This window comes from Scyliorhinus torazame, chromosome 29 (assembly GCF_047496885.1).
Source record: "Scyliorhinus torazame isolate Kashiwa2021f chromosome 29, sScyTor2.1, whole genome shotgun sequence".
In the NCBI taxonomy this organism is placed as follows: domain Eukaryota; kingdom Metazoa; phylum Chordata; class Chondrichthyes; order Carcharhiniformes; family Scyliorhinidae; genus Scyliorhinus; species Scyliorhinus torazame.
Window position 1 is genome coordinate 9,480,091 of NC_092735.1, and position 21,212 is coordinate 9,501,302.

Below are 21,212 nucleotides of genomic sequence, written 5' to 3' on the forward strand. Positions count from 1 at the left end.
GCTCCACACAGATGCTGTCGGACCCGCTGCCTTTTTCCAGCCCTCGCTGCTTGTATCGCAAACCACGGAACGGTTTTGTCTTTCCCTCCCCCCCCCCTTTTCCTAAATCGGTGGTTGGCAGGTGTTTTCGTCCGCGGACCACTAAGGTTGGGGGTGGGGGGGGGGGGTTAAGATCCTACGAACCACCTCCCCCCGTCCTACCCGACTCTCTTCCACTGCAAAAACAAAACCCGTCAGAATGAACGCTGCTACTTTTGACCAGGAAGCGATGAGTTGAGGCCACGCCAAGCTGGAGAGTTTTTCGGCGGGCTCCGTGTTTAGCCGGTTCCGTGTTCCCGCTGTCTTTTGATTCCCAGAGGTCGTTGGTCATCAGACTTGAGCTTGGTGAAGATCACGTCCGCATGGCTTCAGTCTCTCGTGCCGCGGTGAAATGTGGCCCTCAGAACACTTACACAAAACCCATTAGTTCCTAGCTATGTAGATCCCGGCTTCCTGTTTACAGTTAATACAACAATATAGCTTCCGTGACCTTTTGGACCAGCCCACAGTGCCCCTAATGGAGAACACTTGGAGAATCCGTCTGGTTCACTGGCGTCCTTACCTGATCTGGCCTACATGTGACTCCAGACCCACAGGAGTGTGCTTGACTCTTTACTGCCACCCCCCCCCCTCCCCTCAAAATGGCTGAGCAAACAACTCAGTTCAAGGGCAATCAGGAATGGGGCGTCAACGCCGGCCCACACCCCATGAATGAATTGAAAAAAACCTCCCATTTGGCCGTCTTGACCCCGACAGAACGGGGGGTTGAACTCCGTGCTGTTAGCACTAATTCCGATCCACGTCACTCGTCCAGCCAACCACACGCACTCCCACCTATAAGAGTTGCTTTAGCAACCCGCACTTTTCCAAGCCTGTTGTAGTCCGGAGCGATGGAGAGTGATGGTAGAGGCTCCGACATTCTTCCCATCCCATGGCCTGACCAGGAATCTCTCCCACTCTTACCACCAGTGTGTTTGGTAGGATTTACAACTTTGATACTTCACCTGCTCGGCCACATTGTGAACGCACCTTCCATGGCTACGAGTTAAGGTGAAGCATAATATTAGCATCAAGTCAGCGAGGAGGCCCGGATAGGTTTATAAGATGTCCTTCTGGAGCACTTGTGGTCTTAGTCACTAACCGCCCACCTCCCCTCCCCCCCCCTCCCCCTCCGCCCCCACTTCCCCCTCCCCCCCTTCAAGTTCCATGTTTCCCACTTTAAAATTCTTTTAATCCTCGTTGTGGTGGTATGTATTAGGGGTATTATGGTACCCTGTGATGCCGAGACGCTATTGGCTGACAGGTCCCGGGTCCTAGTTGGATCAGCCGCCTGCTGGCTCCACCCAGCAAGGCGGAGTATAAGAGCCCGGGTTCTCCCAGCAGCCGCATTCTGTAACTGTGCTGCTGGGGAACAAGTCTTCGTAATAAAGCCATCGGTTGACTCCTTCTCATCTCGTCTCGTGAGTGACTGATCGTGCTACACTCGTCTCTTGGCTTGATTTTAAATCTTACATCCCAGGACAGCACGGTGCCGCAGTGGGTTAGCACTGCTGCCTCGCGGCTCCGAGGTCCCGGGTTCGATCCCGGCCCCGGGTCACTGTCCGTGTGGAGTTTGCACATTCTCCCCGTATCTGCGTGGGCCTCTCCCCCACAACCCAAAGATGTGCCGGGTAGGTGGATTGGCCATGCTAAACTGCCCCTTAATTGGAAAAAAAAAGAATAGGATACTCCGAATTTATAAAAGAAATAAAATAAAATCTTACACCGCAGCAACAACTTTAAGTCTTCACTTTGTGATTTCTTTTTTTTTTTGTCAACCTTTCAAAAACAACCGTTTTGTTAAATTAGGGTTAAGGCGGGTTCAGCTCCCTCCGTGAGTGAGGGCTTGCCTCGAGGCTGTTGTTGCTAGGCCACCAGCCAGCTGGAACCGGCAGAGACTACCATGCCGGACCTCAGCACAGCTAAGTGTACCAAACGGGGGATGGGAGAGGCACCAAGCAGGAGGGGGACGAGGGACCACGAGGCACAGGGGCTGGAGGAGATTCAGAGATCGACTGCAGTATGGAAGCAGGTATTGCCATCGGGCCACGGAGGTAGGCCTAACTCAGCCGCGTTGATGTTTCAGTAACCCACAGCCGGAAGCTCGGCCACCATTTATTGCCCATCCCTAATTGTCCCTTGGGAAGGTGGTGGTCAGCTGCCTCCATGAACCTCTGCAGTCCGTGTGGTGTAGGTACACCCACGGTGCTGTTAGGGAGGGAGTTCCAAGATAGGGCGGAATGGTGGGTGCAGTGGTTAGCACTGCTGCCTCACAGCTCCAGGGTCCCGGGTTCGATTCCCGGCTTGGGTCACTGTCTGTGCGGAGTCTGCACGTTCTCCCCGTGTGTGCGTGGGTTTCCTCCGGGTGCTCCGGTTTCCTCCCACAGTCCAAAGATGTGCAGGTTAGGTGGACTGGCCGTGCTAAAACTACCCCTTAGTGTTCTAAGGTTAGGTGCAGTTACGGGGATAAGGCGGGGAATTGGGGTGCTCTTTCGGAGGGTCGGGGCAGACTCCATGGGCTGAATGGCCTCCTTCTGCACTGTAGTGATTCTATGATTCGGGCCCAGCGACAGAGAAGGAACGGCCGATATATTTCCAAGTCAGGATGGTGAATGGTTTGGAGGGGAACCTCCAGGTGGTGGTTTTCCGAGGGATCTGCCGCTGACCACGTCTTGCAGCCACAACATTTATAGAATCATAGAGTTTACAGTGCAGAAGGAGGCCATTTGGCCCATCGAGTCTGCACCAGCCCTTGTAAAGGGGGTTGGCTTAGCACACTGGGCTAAATCGCTGGCTTTTAAAGCAGGCCTAGGCAGGCCAGCAGCACGGTTCAATTCCCCTGCCAGCCTCCCCGAACAGGCGCCGGAATGTGGCGACTAGGGGCTTTTCACAGTAACTTCATTGAAGCCTACTTGTGACAGTAAGCGATTTTCATTTTTCATTTCATTTCATTAAAGAGCACCCAACTTAAGCCCACACCTCCACCCTATCCCGGTAACCCAGTAACCCCACCTAACCTTTCTGGACACTGAGGACAATTTATCACGGCCAATCCACCTAACCCGCACATCTTTGGACTGTGGGAGGAAACCGGAGCACCCGGAGGAAACCCACGCAGACACGGGGAGGACGTGCAGATTCCGCATAGACAGCCACCCAAGCCGGGAATCGAACCTGGGACCCTGGAGCTATGAAGCAACAGGGCTAACCACTGTGCTACCGTGCCGCCCATATATGGCTAGTCCAGTTCACTTCTGGTCAATGGCAACCTCCGGGATGTTGATAGTGTAGCATTCAGCAATGGTAGTGCCAATGCTTGTCGAGGGGCGATGGTACGATGTTTGCACGTTCTCCCCATGCCTGCGTGGGTCTCGCCCCCACAACCCAAAGATGTGCAAAGTAGGTAGATTGAACACGCTAAATTGCACCTTAATTGGAAAAAAGGAATTGGGTACTGTAAATTTATATTTAAAAAGAAGAAGAAAAAAGAATGTTGGGCCTAGGACGCCATCCTGAAGAACCCTTGAAGTGATGTCCTGGGGCTAATATGATTGACTTCCAACCACCACAACAATTTTCCTTTTTGCCAGGTGTGACTCCGACAAGAGTTTCCCCCAATTCCCATTGACGTCAAATTTTCCTGGGTCTAGGTTCACAAGTTTATAAGATACAGGAGCCGAATCAGGCCACTTTGCCCATTGGGTCCCCCTCCACCACTCGATCATGGCGGCTCTCATCCTGGCCTTAACTCCACCGTCCTGCCCGTCCTCCATAACCCTGCAACCCATTGCCAATTAAAAATCTGTCTAACTCCTGCTTAAACTTACTCACTGTCCCAGCATGCACCGCACTCTGGGGGAGCGAATTCCACAGATTCGCAACACTTTGGGAGAAGTAGTTTCTCCTCAACTCAGTTTTAAATTGGCTCCCTCTTATTCCAAGATTATGACCTCTCGTTCTAGAATGCCCCACAAGAGGAAACATCAGCTCCCCGTCTACTTTATCCACACCTTTCAGCATCTTGTATACCTCAATTAGATCTCCCCTCACTCTTCTAAACTCAAGAGAGTATCGACCTAAACTGTTCAATCTCTCCTCGTACGACAAACCCTCATCTCTGGAATCAACCTAGTGAACCTCCTCTGAACTGCCTCCAAAGCCACTACATCTTTCCTCAAATGAGGGGACCAAAACTGTGCCCAATACTCCAGTAGCGGTCTTACCAATGCCTTGAATAGTTACAACGACACTTCCTGACCTTTGTACACCCACAGTGCTTTTCTGCATTTCGGGGTCGATGCCAGTGTTGCTGTCTTACCGGAACAACTTTGCTCGGGACATGGTTGGTTCTGGGGTACAAATTCTTCGGTTCTGTTGCTGGGATATCGTCAGGGCCCATCGCCTTCTCAGTACCCAGTGCCTTCAGCACTTGATGTGACATGGAGTGAATAACAATTGGCTGACGACTGCACCTGTGATGCTGGGGACCTCTGGCGAAGGCCGAGGTGGATAAGCCGCTCGGCGGTTCTGGTGGAGATTGTTGCGAATGCTTCAGCCTTGTCTTTTGCACCGATGCATGGGGGCCGCTCCAACATTGAGGATGGGGACATTTGTCGAGCCCTCCTCCTCCAGCGAGCTGTTTAATTGTCCACCGCCTGGGCGGCACGGTGGCGCAGTGGTTAGCACTGCTGCGTACACCGCTGAGGACCCGGGTTCGAATCCCGGCCCCGGGTCACTGTCCGTGTGGAGTTTGCACATTCTCCCCGTGTCTGTGTGGGTTTCACCCCCACAACCCAAAGATGTGGAAGTAGGTGGATTGGTCACGCTAAATTGCCCCTTAATTGGACAAAAAATAATTGGTTATTCTAAAAAAAAATGTTTTAATTGTTCACCCACCATTCATGGCTGGATAAAGAATAAAGAAAAGTACAGCACAGGAACAGGCCCTTCGGCCCTCCAAGCCCGTGCTGACCATGCTGCCCATCGAACCTAAAAACTTCTACACTCCCTGGGTCCGTATCCCTCTATTCCCATCCTATTCATGTATTTGTCAAGATGCCCCTTAAATGTCACTATCGTCCCTGCTTCCACCACCTCCTCCGGTAGCGAGTTCCAGGCACCCTCTGTGTAAAAAAACATCCCTCGCACATCTCCTCTAAACTTTGCTCCTCGCACCTTAAACCTATGTCCCCCAGTAATTGATTCTTCCACCCTGGGGAAATAGCTTCTGACAATCCACTCTGTCCATGCCCGTCATAATTATGTAGACCTCTATCAGGTCAGAGGATACAGCAGGATTTAGATCATTTGCAGACTTGGGCGGAGAGATGGCAGATGGAGTTTAATCCGGACAAATGTGAGGTGATGCATTTTGGAAGGTCTAATACAGGTAGGGAATATACAGTGAATAGTAGAACCCTCAAGAGTATTGACAGTCAGAGAGATCTACAGGTCCACAGGTCACTGAAAGGGGCAACACAGGTGGAGAAGGTAGTCAAGAAGGCATACGGCATGCTTGCCTTCATTGGCTGGCTCATTGAGTATAAGAATTGGCAAGTCATGTTGCAGCTGTATAAGAACCTTAGTTAGGCCACACTTGGAGTATAGTGTTCAATTCTGGTCGCCACACTACCAGAAGGATGTGGAGGCTTTAGAGAGGGTGCAGAAGAGATTTACCAGGATGTTGCCTGGTATGGAGGGCATTAGCTATGAGGAGCGGTTGAATAAACTTGGTTTGTTCTCACTGGAACGACGGAGGTTGAGGGGCGACCTGATAGAGGCCTACAAAATTATGAGGGGCAGCGACAGAGTGGATAGTCAGAGGCTTTTTCCCAGGGTAGAGGGGTCAATTACTAGGGGGAATAGGTTTAAGGTGCGAGGGGCAAGTTTTAGAGGAGATGTACGAGGCAAGGTTTTTACGCAGAGGATAGTGGGTGCCCGGAACTCGCTGCCGGAGGTGGTGGTGGAAGCAGGGATGATAGTGACATTTAAGGGGCATCTTGACAAATACATGAATAGGATGGGAATAGAGGGATACGGACCCAGGAAGTGTAGAAGATTTTAGTTTAGACGGGCAGAATGGTCGGCACGGGCTTGGAGGGCCGAAGGGCCTGTTCCTGTGCTGTACATTTCTTTGTTCTTTGTTTTTTGTCGCCCCCTTGACCTCCGTCGCTGCAGTGAGATGTGGCAGGACTGAGGAGTTGGCACCCATTGGGTGTCATAATGGCCGTGTCCATTATTTGCTGCCCCCGCTGTTTGGCACACAAGTGCTGCAGCTTCGCCCGGTTGGCACCTCATTTTAAGCTCTGCCCGCTGCGATTCCTGGCAGGCCCTGCTGTAAATCACAGCCTCAGCCCCAGTACCCACCCCAGCTGACCTCAACCAACTTGGCACAAGCTGGTTAATGACGTTTGGCGCTTTGATCGGAGTTGCTCAAACGGCCGCACGTCTTGACCAACGGAACCGACAAGGAGACGCATTTTGGCGAGCAGAGAACCCTGTCAACTCCTGACTCACCTCCTGCTGCTGAATCTTCCTGGGGTAGGTGTTACTTTTCCTCACTTCCTCGTTGAACCGATGGGATGTTGCCGACTCTCTTCCCATTTTCCCCACGCTGGCGGAATTGAATTCCCGGTAGGACTCGGTGACTGGCCTGTTGGAAAACACTCAGGGTGAACCGACTCGCTGATACCGGCTATGACAATAAATCAGGCCCCCCCTTTCCTGTTTGACACCGTTTACACCCGAACCTCAGAATGATCGGTCAGAGCAGGAGACCTTTCACCTCCCCGGGGCTCTTAGACTTGGCGGAGTAATCGTTGTCCTGCCATTTCTCGGCAAAATATTTCCCCTTCGATTATGTTTTTTTTAAAGATATTTTAATCCCAAACGTAAACAATAACACCACCACATTCCAACAAAACACAGTTAACAGTTTATACATTTCCCCCCTTTTTATCCCCTCCTTCCCCACCCCACCGCACGACAAACAGCTCCTCAAATATGGTCGTCAACAGCCTCCGCCTTACCTCGAAGCTCTCTTCTCACCCCCCTCAAGGCAAACTTAATCTTTTCCAACCAGAGAAACAGGCCTCCCAGCCAGGCCGCGACCCCCAGTGGCGTATCCGACTCCAGTTCAAAATAATCTGTTGCTAGGCAATCAGAGAGGCGAAGGCCGCGACATCGGTCCCCTTCTCCTCCAGCAGCTCTGGCACCTCCGACACCCCAAAGATCACCACCATAGGCTTCTTCTTGACTCCCACTATTGTCATGTGAGAGCACCTTTAAGAAATAGGTGTTTATGAATGGGCGTGTATATAAGTATCCGTAGTGAGGGTACCTTTAAGAAATAGGTGTTTATTACGGCTGTGATGTCAGAGAGTGGGTAGAGCTGGGCTGTCCGTCAGCTTTTTACTTTCGTTTTAGGCTGTTTGCTGAAGGGTGTGTTTTAGTTTCGTTTTTCAGAGCTGGATAGCTGCAGTCACAGCCAGGAGGTGTATTAGAGCCTCTCTCTCTAATATAAAGACTGTAAATCGATCCTGGTGATTTAAAACTAATAACAGTAGTGACTTTAACCTGATGTGCTTCTGGTAAAAGTTTTAAGTCTTATGGATGTTAAAAGGAAAGCTTAAAGGATTACTTAGTGTTGTATTCTTTGGGGGTTGTATTTGAATTAATGGTTGCTAAGATGTTCACTGTATGTTTTAAAAAGGTTAGCGTGAGTTCATAGAATAAACATTGTTTTGCTTTAAAAAAATACTTTTCCATTTCCCTCGACCACACCTGTAGAGTGGGCCGTGTGCTCCCCATACCACAATCTATTAAATGGGTCAGGTGAACTCCATGATACACTTTGGGGTTCTCTAAACCCTGGCCCATAACACTATCCTCGATTAGGTCCCAAACCCCGCCTCGCAACCTGATGTACCTTCAATCCACAGGGAGGCAGCGAGAGCGAGTGAACATAAGGCTTTATTAGTCATGAACTTGCCTAGCCAGAGTCAGTAGTACAGATGAATGCCGCCCACAAGAGGCCGGCCTATATATGCCCCGGTGTGGGTGGAGCCAGAGGCGGAGCCATATCGGGGTTGCAGTACAGTACCTGGAAGCAGTTCATATCACCACTTCCAGGTCATAGGTCACAGGTTATGGTATCATGCGGGCCTTATGGGGAATACATTCACCACACAACCCCAAAACATGTGAACATGATTTACTGAAACCCGCCCACATTTCTAACATCCATCCGTTACTCCCAGGAAAATCATGGAGTGGCACAGCGGGGCTCGAAAGGCTGAAAGGCCTACTCCTGTATCTTGTATTCTTGGACCACGAATGAGTGAAATGTCTGTGAATTGCTTCTAACGCGGTTAAACCCTTTGTCAAATAAGCAAACCAGATGTGCACACAGCTGCAATGTCTCTATGACCGACTCAATGGAAGGTACTGTTGAATCTGCCTTCACTAAGAGCGGGACAGTGCCGCAGTGGTTAGCACTGCTGTCTCACGGCGCCGAGGACCCGGGTTCGATCCCGGCCCCGGGTCACTGTCCGTGTGGAGGTTGCACATTCTCCCCGTGTCTGCGTGGGTCTCACCCCCACAACCCAAAGATGTGCAGGGTTAGGTGGATTGGCCACGCTAAATTGCCCCTTACTTGGAATTTCGTTTTAAAACACAAAAAACAAAAACAATCTGCCTTCACCTTCATTCCAAGCAGTGTATTCCAGATCAGAACAACGCGCTCTGTGAATAAATAGTCATTTAAAAAATGTAATTATATTTGAAAGATGATGCTAAAAGTCTCAACCCGAGACCCAAACAAAGACTGATCTTTGACGTCTGTCGAGGACCCCACGGGCTTTGGCACGGACAGCTCAAAGAGGGAGTCGAGATTGGCGAGCATATCCACTCCTGGCAGGTTCTGGTCACGGGCTGGAGATCAGGAGCTCCGGGTGCGGACTGGCACATGACTTCACTTTTTCTCTTGCTCGTTGTAAGGACGGAGTTGTCGCGCGCGTTGGCGAATAAGTCCGTGCCACATCGAAGGTCCCAATCTGAACCAACAGAGGAAATCACCAATGTCTTTGACCCGGAGCTGAATCCAGCTGCCCCTCCATCCCAAGGTGACCCCTGGGATCCTAGGTCCTCCAGAGGACGCCTGCCAGGGGCATCAGAGGCCACAGGACGCGATAAGCAGCAGGTTGTCCCCACCCCTGATGTGCACCCTGGGAAAACACTGATACGTAGCGGTAGAGCATGGAGGACTAGCACTCAGCAGACACAGGAGTCAGGCTACGGCATAGTGAGGAGCACCAGAGTTCAGCTCACAGCGAGTTATCATCATCCTCCTGCCTTGTACACTGACCCGCTGATAGTGCCGACACAGGCCCATCACCCTGGGGTGATGTAACACAGGCCCTGGGAGGGTGGAGCAGGGTGATGGCGGGCGGGGTGAGGCACGGTTGTGGGGGACTATAGGGGAGGATGGGGAGAGGGGGTGCGGTGACGGACGAAGCCACATCCTGTGAGCAGCGGGTGAGGATGAGGGCCTCCCTGGGCCTCTGGACAGGCCGAGCCCTCCGTCACTGCCGCCGGCCCTCCCTGGGCCCGTCCTCCAGCCCTTCCTGGTCCGGCTCCTCCTCGTCCTCCGCACGTTCCTCCTCCTCCATCTCCAGCACGTCGCCCCGCTGGTATGCCAGCTTGTGGAGGGCACAGCAGACCACCACAAACGGACGACCCTCCGGGGGGTGTACTGCAAGGAACCACCAGAGTGCTCGAGGCATCAGAACCGCATTGTCAGCAGTCCGATACACCGCTCAGGGACAGCGTGGGTGCCACATGGGCCTCGTTATATCGGGTCTTCACATTTGGCACCAGACTCTGCACATTAGCCATTGGCGTCATTCGCCAGGACTTAAGCGGGTACTCATTATCCCCCAAGTGCCAACACCCTGGAGTGTCCCTCGAAGATGCCGGGGATTTCCTACTGCCCCAGGATGTAGCTGCTGCGGCCACTCCCTGGGAAGCGTGCACGCACGCGCATAATCTTCAGCTGGTGGTCGCACACACGCTGGACGTTCGGGCAGTGGAACCTCTTCCTGTTGATGACGCGCGCTCCCAGACTGCCTGGTGCATGCAAGGCGGCATGCGTGCCATCCATTACCCCCTGGACCTGGGGCATCCCGGCGATGGTGCAGAATCCTGCTGCCCGGGCATCTTGTTGGGCTTGGTCCAGGTCAAGGTTTATGTCGTCGGCTGCTTGGGAAACACCGCATCCGTGACTTCACAGGTGCACCTGTGAGCTGTTGTTTGGGATATGCCTCACCCCGGAATGATCCCGTGGTGTAAATGTTCAGGGCTGCGGGGACCTGGGTGGCCACCGGGAGCAGGTATCCACCTCCACGTGTTGCCCAGTCTGCAAAGGCAGAGCACAGGTGCAGCATTGTCGCCTTGTTGAGGCTGAGCCTGCTCCCTGGGCCCACGCTGGCCTCCCCCCTCACAGTCCAAACAACAAAGAAAAGTACAGCACAGGAACAGGCCCTTCGGCCCTCCAAGCCCGTGCCGACCATGCTGCCCGACTAAACTACAATCTTCTACACTTCCTGGGTCCGTATCCCTCTATTCCCATCCTATTCATGTATTTGTCAAGATGCCCCTTAAATGTCACTATCGTCCCTGTTTCCACCACCTCCTCCGGTAGCGAGTTCCAGGCACCTACTACCCTCTGCGTTAAAAACTTGCCTCGTACATCTACTCTAAACCTTGCCCCTCTCACCTTAAACCTATGCCCCCGAGTAATTGACCCCTCGACCCTGGGGAAAAGCCTCTGACTATCCACTCTGTCGATGCCCCTCATAATTTTGTAGACCTCTATCAGGTCGCCCCTCAACCTCCTTCGTTCCAGTGAGAACAAACCGAGTTTATTCAATCGCTCCTCATAGCTTATGCCCTCCATACCAGGCAACATTCTGGTAAACCTCTTCTGTACCCTCTCCAAGCCCCCACATCCTTCTGGTAGTGTGGCGACCAGAATTGAACACTATACTCCAAGTGTGGCCTAACTAAGGTTCTATACAGCTGCAACATGACTTGCCAATTCTTATACTCAATGCCCCGGCCAATGAAGGCAAGCATGCCGTATGCCTTCTTGACTACCTTCTCCACCTGTGTTGCCCCTTTCAGTGGCCTGTGGACCTGTACTCCTAGATCTCTCTGACTGTCAATACTCTTGAGGGTCCCTCCCTGGCCTGATGGGGAGTCGGATCCTCAGACCCTGTACCCCAGACAACCCCTGGAAATGCCACCTGGACCGGGCGCTGGTTCCCTCCCTGGCCCACACACCCACCCTCTGGTTGCGGGGGTGTCCACAGTGCTGTGCCACAGCTCCTGCTGCTAGAATGTTGGCTGAGGCCTCTGTGCTGTTGATGCTTCCGGCGGTCAGGCAAAGGGTCCAGGCCTCACAGCCTGACTGGAGTGCTGGACAGTAACACTCGACAGCTTCATAAGAACATAGAACATACAGTGCAGAAGGAGGCCATTCGGCCCATCAAGTCTGCACCGACCCACTTAAGCCCTCACTTCCACCCTATCCCCGCAACCCAATGACCCCTCCTAACCTTTTTGGTCACTAAGGGCAATTTATCATGGCCAATCCACCTAACCTGCACGTCTTTGGACTGTGGGAGGAAACAGGAGCACCCGGAGGAAACCCACGCACACACGGGGAGGATGTGCAGACTCCACACAGACAGTGACCCAGCGGGGAATCGAACCTGTGACCCTGGCGCTGTGAAGCCACAGTGCTAACCACTGTGCTACCGTGCTGCCCCTTTTTTTTTACTGTGAAAAGTCGCCATATTCTGGCACCTGTTCAGGTTTACAGAGGGAGAATTCAGAATTCTCAGCCGCTACGGGAATTGAACCCGCGCTGCTGGCCTTGTTCTGCATCACAAACCAGCTGTCTAGCCCACTGAGCTAAACCATTTCTGCACGCCTATCCACGGGAATCCACTTGGGAATCCCCGACCCGTGTTATGCTCCTCGTGCTCAATGTGGGAGTTCAGGGACGCGGCCGATGCCCCTGACTCCTTCATGTGCGGGAAGTGTGTCCAGCTGCAGCTCTTGTTAGACCGCATGACGGCTCTGGAGCTGCGGATGGACTCACTTTGGAGCATCTGCGATGCTGAGGAGGACGTGCATAGAACGTTCAGTGAGTTGGTCACACCGCAGATTAGGATTGCTGAGGGAGACAGGGAATGGGTGACCAAAAGGCAGAGAAAGAGCAGGAAGGCAGTGCAGGTGTCCCCTGCGGTCATCTCCCTCCAAAACAGGTATACCGTTTTGGATACTGTTGGGGGCGAAGACTCACCAGGGGAAGGCAGTAGTAGCCAGGCTCATGGCACTGTGGCTGGCTCTGCTGCACAGAAGCGGGAAAAAGACTGGCAGGGCTATAGTCATAGGGGATTCAATCGTAAGGGGAGTAGACAGGCGTTTCTGTGGTCGAAAACGAGATTCTCGAATGGTACGTTGCCTCTCGGGTGCACGGGTCAGGGATGTCTCAGATCGGCTGCAGGACATACTGAAGGGGAGGGTGAACAGCCAGTTGTCGTGGTGCATATAGGCACCAACGATATAGGTAAAAAACGGGATGAGGTCCTACAATCAGAATTTAGGGTGTTTGGAAATAAGTTAAAAAGTAGGACCTCAAAGGTAGTAATCTCAGGATTGCTACCAGTGCCACAAGACAGTCAGAGTAGAAATTCAAGAATAGTCAGAATTAATCGGTGGCTTAAGAGATGGTGGAGGAGGGAGGGGTTCAGATTTGTGGGACATTGGAACCGGTTCTGGGGGCGGTGAGACGATTACAAATCGGATGGTCTACACCTGGGCAGGACTGGAACCAATGTCCTAGGGGGTGCTTTTGCTAACACTGTTGGGGAGGTTTTAAACTAATGTGGCAGGGGGATGGGAACCAGATTAGGAAGTTAGAGGTCAGTAAAGAGGCAGCAACGAAAGCCAGTAAGGTACTAGATAATAAACTCATTGTGACTAAGGGGAAGAGTAGACAGGGAAGAGATGATGAACGCAAAGGGACAGGTGGTCTGAGGTGCATTTGTTTCAATGCGAGAAGTGTAGCAGGTAAGGCAGATGAACTTAGGGCTTGGATTAGTACCTGGGAATATGATGTTATTGGTATTACTGAGACGTGGTTGAGGGCAGGGCAAGGCTGGCCACTAAATATCCCAGTGTATAGATGCTTCAGGAGGGATAGAGAGGGAGGTAAAAGGGGTGGAGGAGTTGCATTACTGGTCAGAGATGATATCACAGCTGTGATTAAGGAGGGCACGATGGAGGATTCGAGCACTGAGGCAATATGGGTAGAGCTAAGAAATAGGAAGGGTGCAGTAACATTGTCGGGACTTTACTACAGGCCTCCCAAAAGCGAGCGTGAAGTAGAGGTACAAATATGTAGACAGATTATAGAAAAATGTAGGAGCAATAGGGTGGTCATGATGGGAGATTTTAACTTCCCCAACATTGAATGGGACTCGTGTAGTGTTGGAGGCGTAGATGGAGCAGAATTTGTAAGGAGCATCCAGGAGAGTCTTTTAGAGCAGTATGTAAATAGTCCAACTCGGGAAGGGGCCAAACTGGACCTGGTATTGGGGAATGATCCCGGTCAGGTGGTTGAAGTTTCAATCAGTGATTACTTTGGGAATAGCGATCACAATGAAATGAAAATGAAAAGAAAATCGCTTATTGTCACAAGTAGGCTTCAATGAAGTTACTGTGAAAAGCCCCTAGTCGCCACATTCCGGCGCCTGTTCGGGGAGGCTGTTACGGGAATTGAACCGTGCTGCTGGCCTGCCTTGGTCTGCTTTCAAAGTCAGCGATTTAGCCCTGTGCTAAACAGCCCCTAAGTTTCAATTCCATAAGTTTTAGAATACTCATGGACAAAGACGAGATTGGTCCTAAAGGAAGAGTGCTAAATTGGGGCAAGGCCAAGTATAACAAATTCGGCAGGAGCTAGGGAATGTGGATTGGGAGCAGCTGTTTAAGGGTAAATCCACATTTGAAATGTGGGAGTCTTTTAAGGTTGATTAGAGTGCAGGACAGACATGTCCCTGTGAAAATGAGGGATACAAATGGCAAGATTAGGGAACCATGGATGACGGGTGGAATTGTGAGACTAGCTAAGCTGAAAAAGGAAGCATACATAAGATCTAGGCGACTTAAAACTGATGACGCTTTGGAGGAATATCGGGAAAGTAGGACAAATCTCAAACCCGCACTAAAGAGGGCAAAAAGGGGTCATGAAATATCTTTGGCTAACAGGGTTAAGGAAAATCCCAAAGCCTTTTATTCGTATATAAGGAGCAAGAGGGTAACTAGAGAAAGGATTGGCCCACTCAAAGACAAAAGAGGGAATTTATGCGTGGAGTCAGAGGAAATGGGTGAGATTCTTAATGAGTACTTTGCATCGGTATTCACCAAGGAGAGGGACATGACGGATGTTGAGGCTAAGGATGGATGTTTAAATACTCTAGGTCAAGTCGGCATAAGGAAGGGGGAAGTTTTGGGTATTTTAAAAGGCAGTAAGGTGGACAAGTCCCCAGGTCCGGATGTGATCTATCCCAGGTTATTGAGGGAAGCGAGGGACGAAATAGCTGGGGCCTTAACAGATATCTTTGCAGCATCCTTGAGCACGGGTGAGGTCACGGAGGACTGGAGAATTGCTAATGTTGTCCCTTTGTTTAAGAAGGGTAGCAGGGATAATCCAGGGAATTATAGACCTGTGAGCTTGACGTCAGTGGTAGGCAAACTGTTGGAGAAGATACTGAGGGATAGGATCTATTCACATTTGGAAGAAAATAGACTTATCAGTGATTGGCAGCATGGTTTTGTGCAGGGAAGGTCATGTCTTACAAACCTAATAGAATTCTTTGAGGAAGTGACAAAGTTAATTGATGAGGGAAGGGCTGTAAATGTCATATACATGGACTTCAGTAAGGCATTTGATAAAGTTTCCCATGGCAGGTTGATGGAAAAAGTGAAGTTGCATGGGGTTCAGGGTGTACTAGCTAGATGGATAAAGAACTGGCTGGGCAACAGGAGACAGAGAGTAGTGGTGGAAGGGAGTGTCTCACAATGGACAAAGGTGACTAGTGGTGTTCCACAGGGATCCGTGCTCGGACCACTGTTGTTTGTGATTTACATAAATGATCTGGACGAAGGTATAGGTGGTCTGATTAGCAAGTTTGCAGATGATACTAAGATTGGTGGAGTTGCAGATAGCGAGGGGGACTGTCAGAGAATACAGCAAAATATAGATAGATTGGAGAGTTGGGCAGAGAAATAGAACATAGAACATTACAGCGCAGTACAGGCCCTTCGGCCCTCGATGTTGCACCGACCTGTTGGCAGAAGGAGTTCAATCCAGGCAAATGCGAGGTGATGCATTTTGGAAGATCTAATTCAAGAGCGGACTATACGGTCAATGGAAGAGTCCTGGGGAAAATTGATGTACAGAGAGATCTGGGAGTTCAGGTCCATTGTACCCTGAAGGTGGCAACGCAGGTCGATAGAGTGGTCAAGAAGGCATACAGCATGCTTGCCTTCATCGGACGGGGTATTGAGTACAAGAGTCGGCAGGTCATGTTACAGTTGTATAGGACTTTGGTTAGGCCACATTTGGAATACTGCGTGCAGTTCTGGTCGTCACATTACCAGAAGGATGTGGATGCTTTAGAGAGGGTGCAAAGGAGGTTCACCAGGATGTTGCCTGGTATGGAGGGTGAAGAAAGGTTGAGTAGATTAGGATTGTTTTCGTTGGAAAGACGGAGGTTGAGGGGGGGCCTGATTGAGGTCTACAAAATTATGAGAGGTATGGACAGGGTGGATAGCAGCAAGTTTTTTCCAAGAGTGGGGGTGCCAATTACAAGTTGTCACGATTTCAAGGTGAGAGGGGGAAAGTTTAAGGGAGATGTGCGTGGAAAGCTTTTTACGCAGAGGGTGGTGGGTGCCTGGAACGCTTTGCCAGTGGAGGTGGTAGAGGCGGGCACAATAGCATCATTTAAGATGCATCTAGACAGATATATGAACGGGCGGGGAACAGAGGGAAGTAGATCCTTGGAAAATAGAAGACAGGTTTAGGTAAAGGATCTGGATCGGCGCAGGCTGGGAGGGCCGAAGGGCCTGTTCCTGTGATGTAATTTTCTTTGTTCTTTGTAATCCACGAGGGAATGTGTTGTTTAAATTAAATGGTCAACAGTAACAAAGATTTGAAATTCAACTATGGAACATTCCACATATCATACTAACCATTAAACAATAATGAAACGTCACCCGTCCATATCGGTACCAATGCAAAGCTACACCAGCGACGCCCACATCCCCGAAATGAATGTTTTTAAAAAATTGCACAATAAGAATTCCCATAAGGCAAAATAAGAAGTGGTTTGAAGTTGCCTGTTGTGCCTCATAACAGCGCGTTTACAAATCGGAAGGTTGTACATAGACGGGCCAAATATTGTGACAGTTTACTTTTAAAGTATAGTGGCGTGAAGTTTTTTAGAAAAAGATTCATCAATTCTGGGAAAAGGGAACTTCTGAAGGACTGTAGGCAAGAACAGAGGGCAAGATCCAAGAGGAAAACAGATCAGAAAACATTAAAGATGGTGTGTGGGTGGGAGCTGGTGGGATCTCTAAGAAGACAAAGTGTGGACAATGCCAGACCTGGAGGACCTGTTTGTTGTCACCCTCAGAGAACAACCTAAGAGCATTGCACAGTGAAGTCACTGGAACGAAGAACAACAACAAAGAAAAGTACAGCCCAGGAACAGGCCCTTCGGCCCTCCAAGTCTGTGCCGACCATGCTGCCCGTTTAAACTAAAATCTTCTACACTTCCTGGGTCCGTATCCCTCTATTCCCATCCTATTCATGTATTTGTCAAGATGCCCCTTAAATGTCACTATCGTCCCTGCTTCCACCACCTCCTCCGGTAGCCAGTTCCAGTACACTACCCTCTGTGTAAAAAAACTTGCCTCGTACATCTACTCTAAACCTTGCCCCTCGCACCTTAAACCTATGCCCCCTAGTAATTGACTCCTCTACCCTGGGGAACAGCCTCTGACTATCCACTCTGTCTATGCCCCTCATAATTTTGCAGACCTCTATCAGGTCGCCCCTCAACCTCCGTCATTCCAGTGAGAACAAACCGAGTTTATTCAACCGCTCCTCATAGCTAATGCCCTCCATACCAGGCAACATCCTGGTAAATCTCGTCTGCACCCTCTCTAAGGTTCTATATAGCTGTAACATGACTTGCCAATTCTTATACTCAATGCCCCGGCCAATGAAGGCAAGCATGCCGTATGCCTTCTTGACTACCTTCTCCACCTGTGTTGCCCCTTTCAGTGACCTGTGGACCTGTACTCCTAGATCTCTCTGACTTTCAATACTCATGAGGGTTCTACCATTCACTGTATATTCCCTACCTGCATTAGACCTTCCAAAATGCATTACCTCACATTTGTCCGGATTAAACTCCATCTGCCATCTCTCCGCCCAAGTCTCCAAACAATCTAAATCCTGCTGTATCCTCTGACAGTCCTCATCGCTATCCGCAATTCCACCAACCTTTGTGTCGTCTGCAAACTTACGAATCAGACCAGTTACATTTTCCTCCAAATCATTTATATATACTACAAACAGCAAAGGTCCCAGCACTGATCCCTGCGGAACACCACTGGTCACAGCCCTCCAATTAGAAAAGCACCCTTCCATTGCTACTCTCTGCCTTCTATGACCTAGCCAGTTCTGTATCCACCTTGCCAGTTCACCCCTGATCCCGTGTGACTTCACCTTTTGTACTAGTCTACCATGAGGGACCTTGTCAAAGGCCTTACTGAAGTCCATATAGACAACATCCACTGCCCTACCTGCATCAAGTTTATAGATTAGAAAATCTATAAAGACTGTTGCCATTAAAAGGGGGAGATTTAGCTCTTGGGTTATTTAATCTGTCAGAGTTTCGAAGAATGGGAGGCAAACTCTTCGAAACCGACAAAATACTTAATGGATTGCACAGGGTTGATGGAGGTAAGGGGCGGGATTTTCCCAACGGCAGTCTAAGATTTACGGGGGCGGGGTCACGGCGCAGCGTCATGCGCATGCGCGGTGGCCGTCATCCCCCAGGCCGCCCTGCACAAAAATGCCGCATGTATGCAGGCTTGACGGTGGAAGAAAGGAGGCCCGCCGACAGAAAGGCGGCCGATTGGCGGGTCCTGATCGCGGGCCAGGCCACTCCGGAGGGCCTCCCCGGGGCTGGAACCCCCCCCCCCCCCCGCACAGGCCGCTCCCGGCCCTTGAAGCCCCAGGTCCCGCCGGGCCGAGAGCAGGTTAGAACGGCGCCGGCGGGACTGTCATTTTTTCCGCCGGCCGCTCGGCCCATCCGGGCCCGAGACTCGCCGCTCGCCGCGATTCTCCGAGCGACCCGGCCGATTCGCGCGGCGCTGGTTTTGGGGGGGGGGGGGGGGGGAGAATCGCGTGCGGGGGTCGGGGCGGCGTGGCGCGATTCCCACGGCGCCCCGGCGATATTCCCACCCGGCGGGGGGGAGCAGAATCCCGCCCAAGATGTTTCCCTTGGTCGGGGAGTCCAGAACCAGGGACACAATTTCAAAATAATGGGGAATGCCACTTAGGACCGAGATGAGGAGGCATTTCTTGGGCAGAGAATCTTTGGAATTCTCCATCCCAGAGGGCTGTGGAAGCTCAGTCAGTGAGTTTGTTTAATGCAAAGATTGGCAGATTTCTGACCGACAATAATGTGAAGGGTTACGGGGATAGTGGGTGCAAAAGGCTTTGAAATGTCCAATCAGCTGAGGACGGATTGCAGAGGTTCCTGGATGGATTGGAGTTTCCCAAAGTGGAGGAGGGGTTGGTTCAGGGACTGGGGGCCCCGGCTGGGCTGAGGGAGGTGATGGAGAGTGTGGGGACGGTGCAGGGGCAGGGAAGGCCCGGGGTCGGACGGGTTCCCGGCAGAGATCTACAACATGTTTGGGGCGGACGTGGGGCCACTGCTGGTGAGGGGGTGTAATGAGGCGAAGGAGAGTGGGGGAGCCCCCCCCCCCCCCCCCCACACGGTCGCAGGCTTCCATCGCCCTGATTTTAAAGAAGGATCCGAGAGCAGTGTGGGTCATTTCACCCGATATGAAAGGAGATTGGGGCAGCACGGTAGCACAGTGGTTAGCACTGTTGCTTCATAGCTCCAGGGTCCCAGGTTCGATTCCCGGCTTGGGTCACTGTCTGTGCGGAGTCTGCACATCCTCCCCGTGTCTGCGTGGGTTTCCTCCGGGTGCTCCGGTTTCCTCCCACGGTCCAAAGATGTGCAGATTAGGTGGATTGGCCGTGATAAATTGCCCTTAGTGTCCAATAATATTGGATGGGGTCACTGGGTTATGGGGATAGGGTGGAGGCATGGGCTTGAGTAGAGTGCTCTTTCCAAGAGCCGGTGCAGACTCGATGGGCCGAATGGCCTCTTTCTGCACTGTAAATTCGATGATTCTATGATATCGTTGTTGAATTTGGACGCCGGGTTATTGGCGAAAGTGTTGGCTTTGCGAATTGAGGACTGTGTCCCAGGGGGTGATAGGCGAAGATCAAACGGATTTTGAGAAGGGGAGGCAGTTGTCAGCGAACATGAGGAAGCAGCTCAATGTAATCATGCTGCCCTCGGCGCGGCAGGAATTGGAGGCAGCGGTGGCGATGGACACGGAGTTTGATCGGGTGACCTGGGCACACTTGTTGGAGATGCTGGGGCGGTTCGGGTTTGGGGAGGGGTTTGTGGATTGGGTCCGGCTGCTTTATCAGGTGCCAGTCACGAACGTGCGGACTAACCGAGTGAGTTTGGAGTGCTTCAGGCTGCATCGTGGGGCGAGGAGGTGTACCCACTTTCCCCGCTGCTCTTCGCCTTGACGATAGAGCCACTGGCAATGGCGCACAGATGTCGAAGGACTGGAGAGGGGTTAAGCGGGGTGGTGGGTTGGGGAGGGGGGGGGGCATCGATCACAGGGTCTCATTGTATGCGGACGACCTGCTGCTGTATATTTCGGACACGCTGGACAGTATCGGAGGCACCATGGGGATCCTGGGGGAGTTTGGCCGGTTCTCGGGATACAAGTTGAACATGGGGAAAAACGAGGTGTTCCTGATTGCGACTAGAGGGCAGGAAAGGAGACTGGCAGAGTTGTCATTTAAGGTGGCTGGGGTTTTAGATATTTGGATAACTAGGTGGCGCGGAGTTGGGAGCAGTTACACCAGCTAAACCTGGCGCGGTTGGTGGAGCAGATGAGGTGGGACGTGGTACTGCTGGCAAGGCGGACGCAGGCAGTATAAATGACGGTACTACTAAGATTTGTGTTTCAGAAGGTCCCAATCTTTATCCCTGTAGCCACCTGAGTTGGCCACTTCCCGACTTAAAATGGAGAACAGCAAAGGCTGAAGGGAAATTCAGCCAACACAGGCAAAAACTAGCAGGTGCAAGTTACTGTGTATTAGACTCTGCAAAAGCCCAGACAGCATCGATACAAGCAGCCATCTGCAAAATAATGTAACGGCCATCTACATACTAATGAGCGATCCCCGGGAACAATCGAAACATTTAAGGTAAACAAGGCCAAGCCAGACTCCTCAGCGCCAGCAGGAGCCAACACAAAAGAGGTTAACGGACACTTAAAGACCGCCCAACGATCAGGGAACCGCTCCAGCGTTGGAGAAATCGAACCAAGCGGTCCAATCACTTGAAATCAGGTACGGGGTCCGCCCCGAAAGGCAGGAAGCCCCTGGGGACTATAAAGTAAAGCCCACAAGTTCAAATCGTCCTTCTTGACCGGGTCACTCAGCAACGCGAACCAACCCTTGACAGTGACCTCCGGTGGCCTCTAAGAACGTAAGTTTCAAGTCAACGCTCGCTACAAGATAGGCGCTCCGAGCTACCAGTCCATACCAGCTTTGAATCTCACAGACTCAGAACCCGAACGAAAGGCCATTTGTTCCCCTGACCTGGTGGGCCAATTCCGAAGCTAAGTATAGGCCTTTTAGTGATAGAAATAGCTTAGAAGTAGAATTTATGCAT

At 51.4% G+C, this 21,212-nt stretch overlaps 1 protein-coding gene across 3 annotated transcripts in view; it reads right to left on the reverse strand.

Annotated features, from left to right (window-relative positions):
• The window catches only part of LOC140403843 (uncharacterized), a 349,170-nt gene that overhangs the window by 250,466 nt on the left and 77,492 nt on the right, over nt 1–21,212 (reverse strand). For all 3 annotated transcript variants that reach the window (XM_072492027.1, XM_072492026.1, XM_072492028.1), the window contains exon 5: nt 6,595–6,730. In XM_072492027.1, the coding sequence (XP_072348128.1) occupies nt 6,595–6,730 (136 nt within the window). The remainder of the gene's footprint in view (nt 1–6,594; nt 6,731–21,212) is intronic.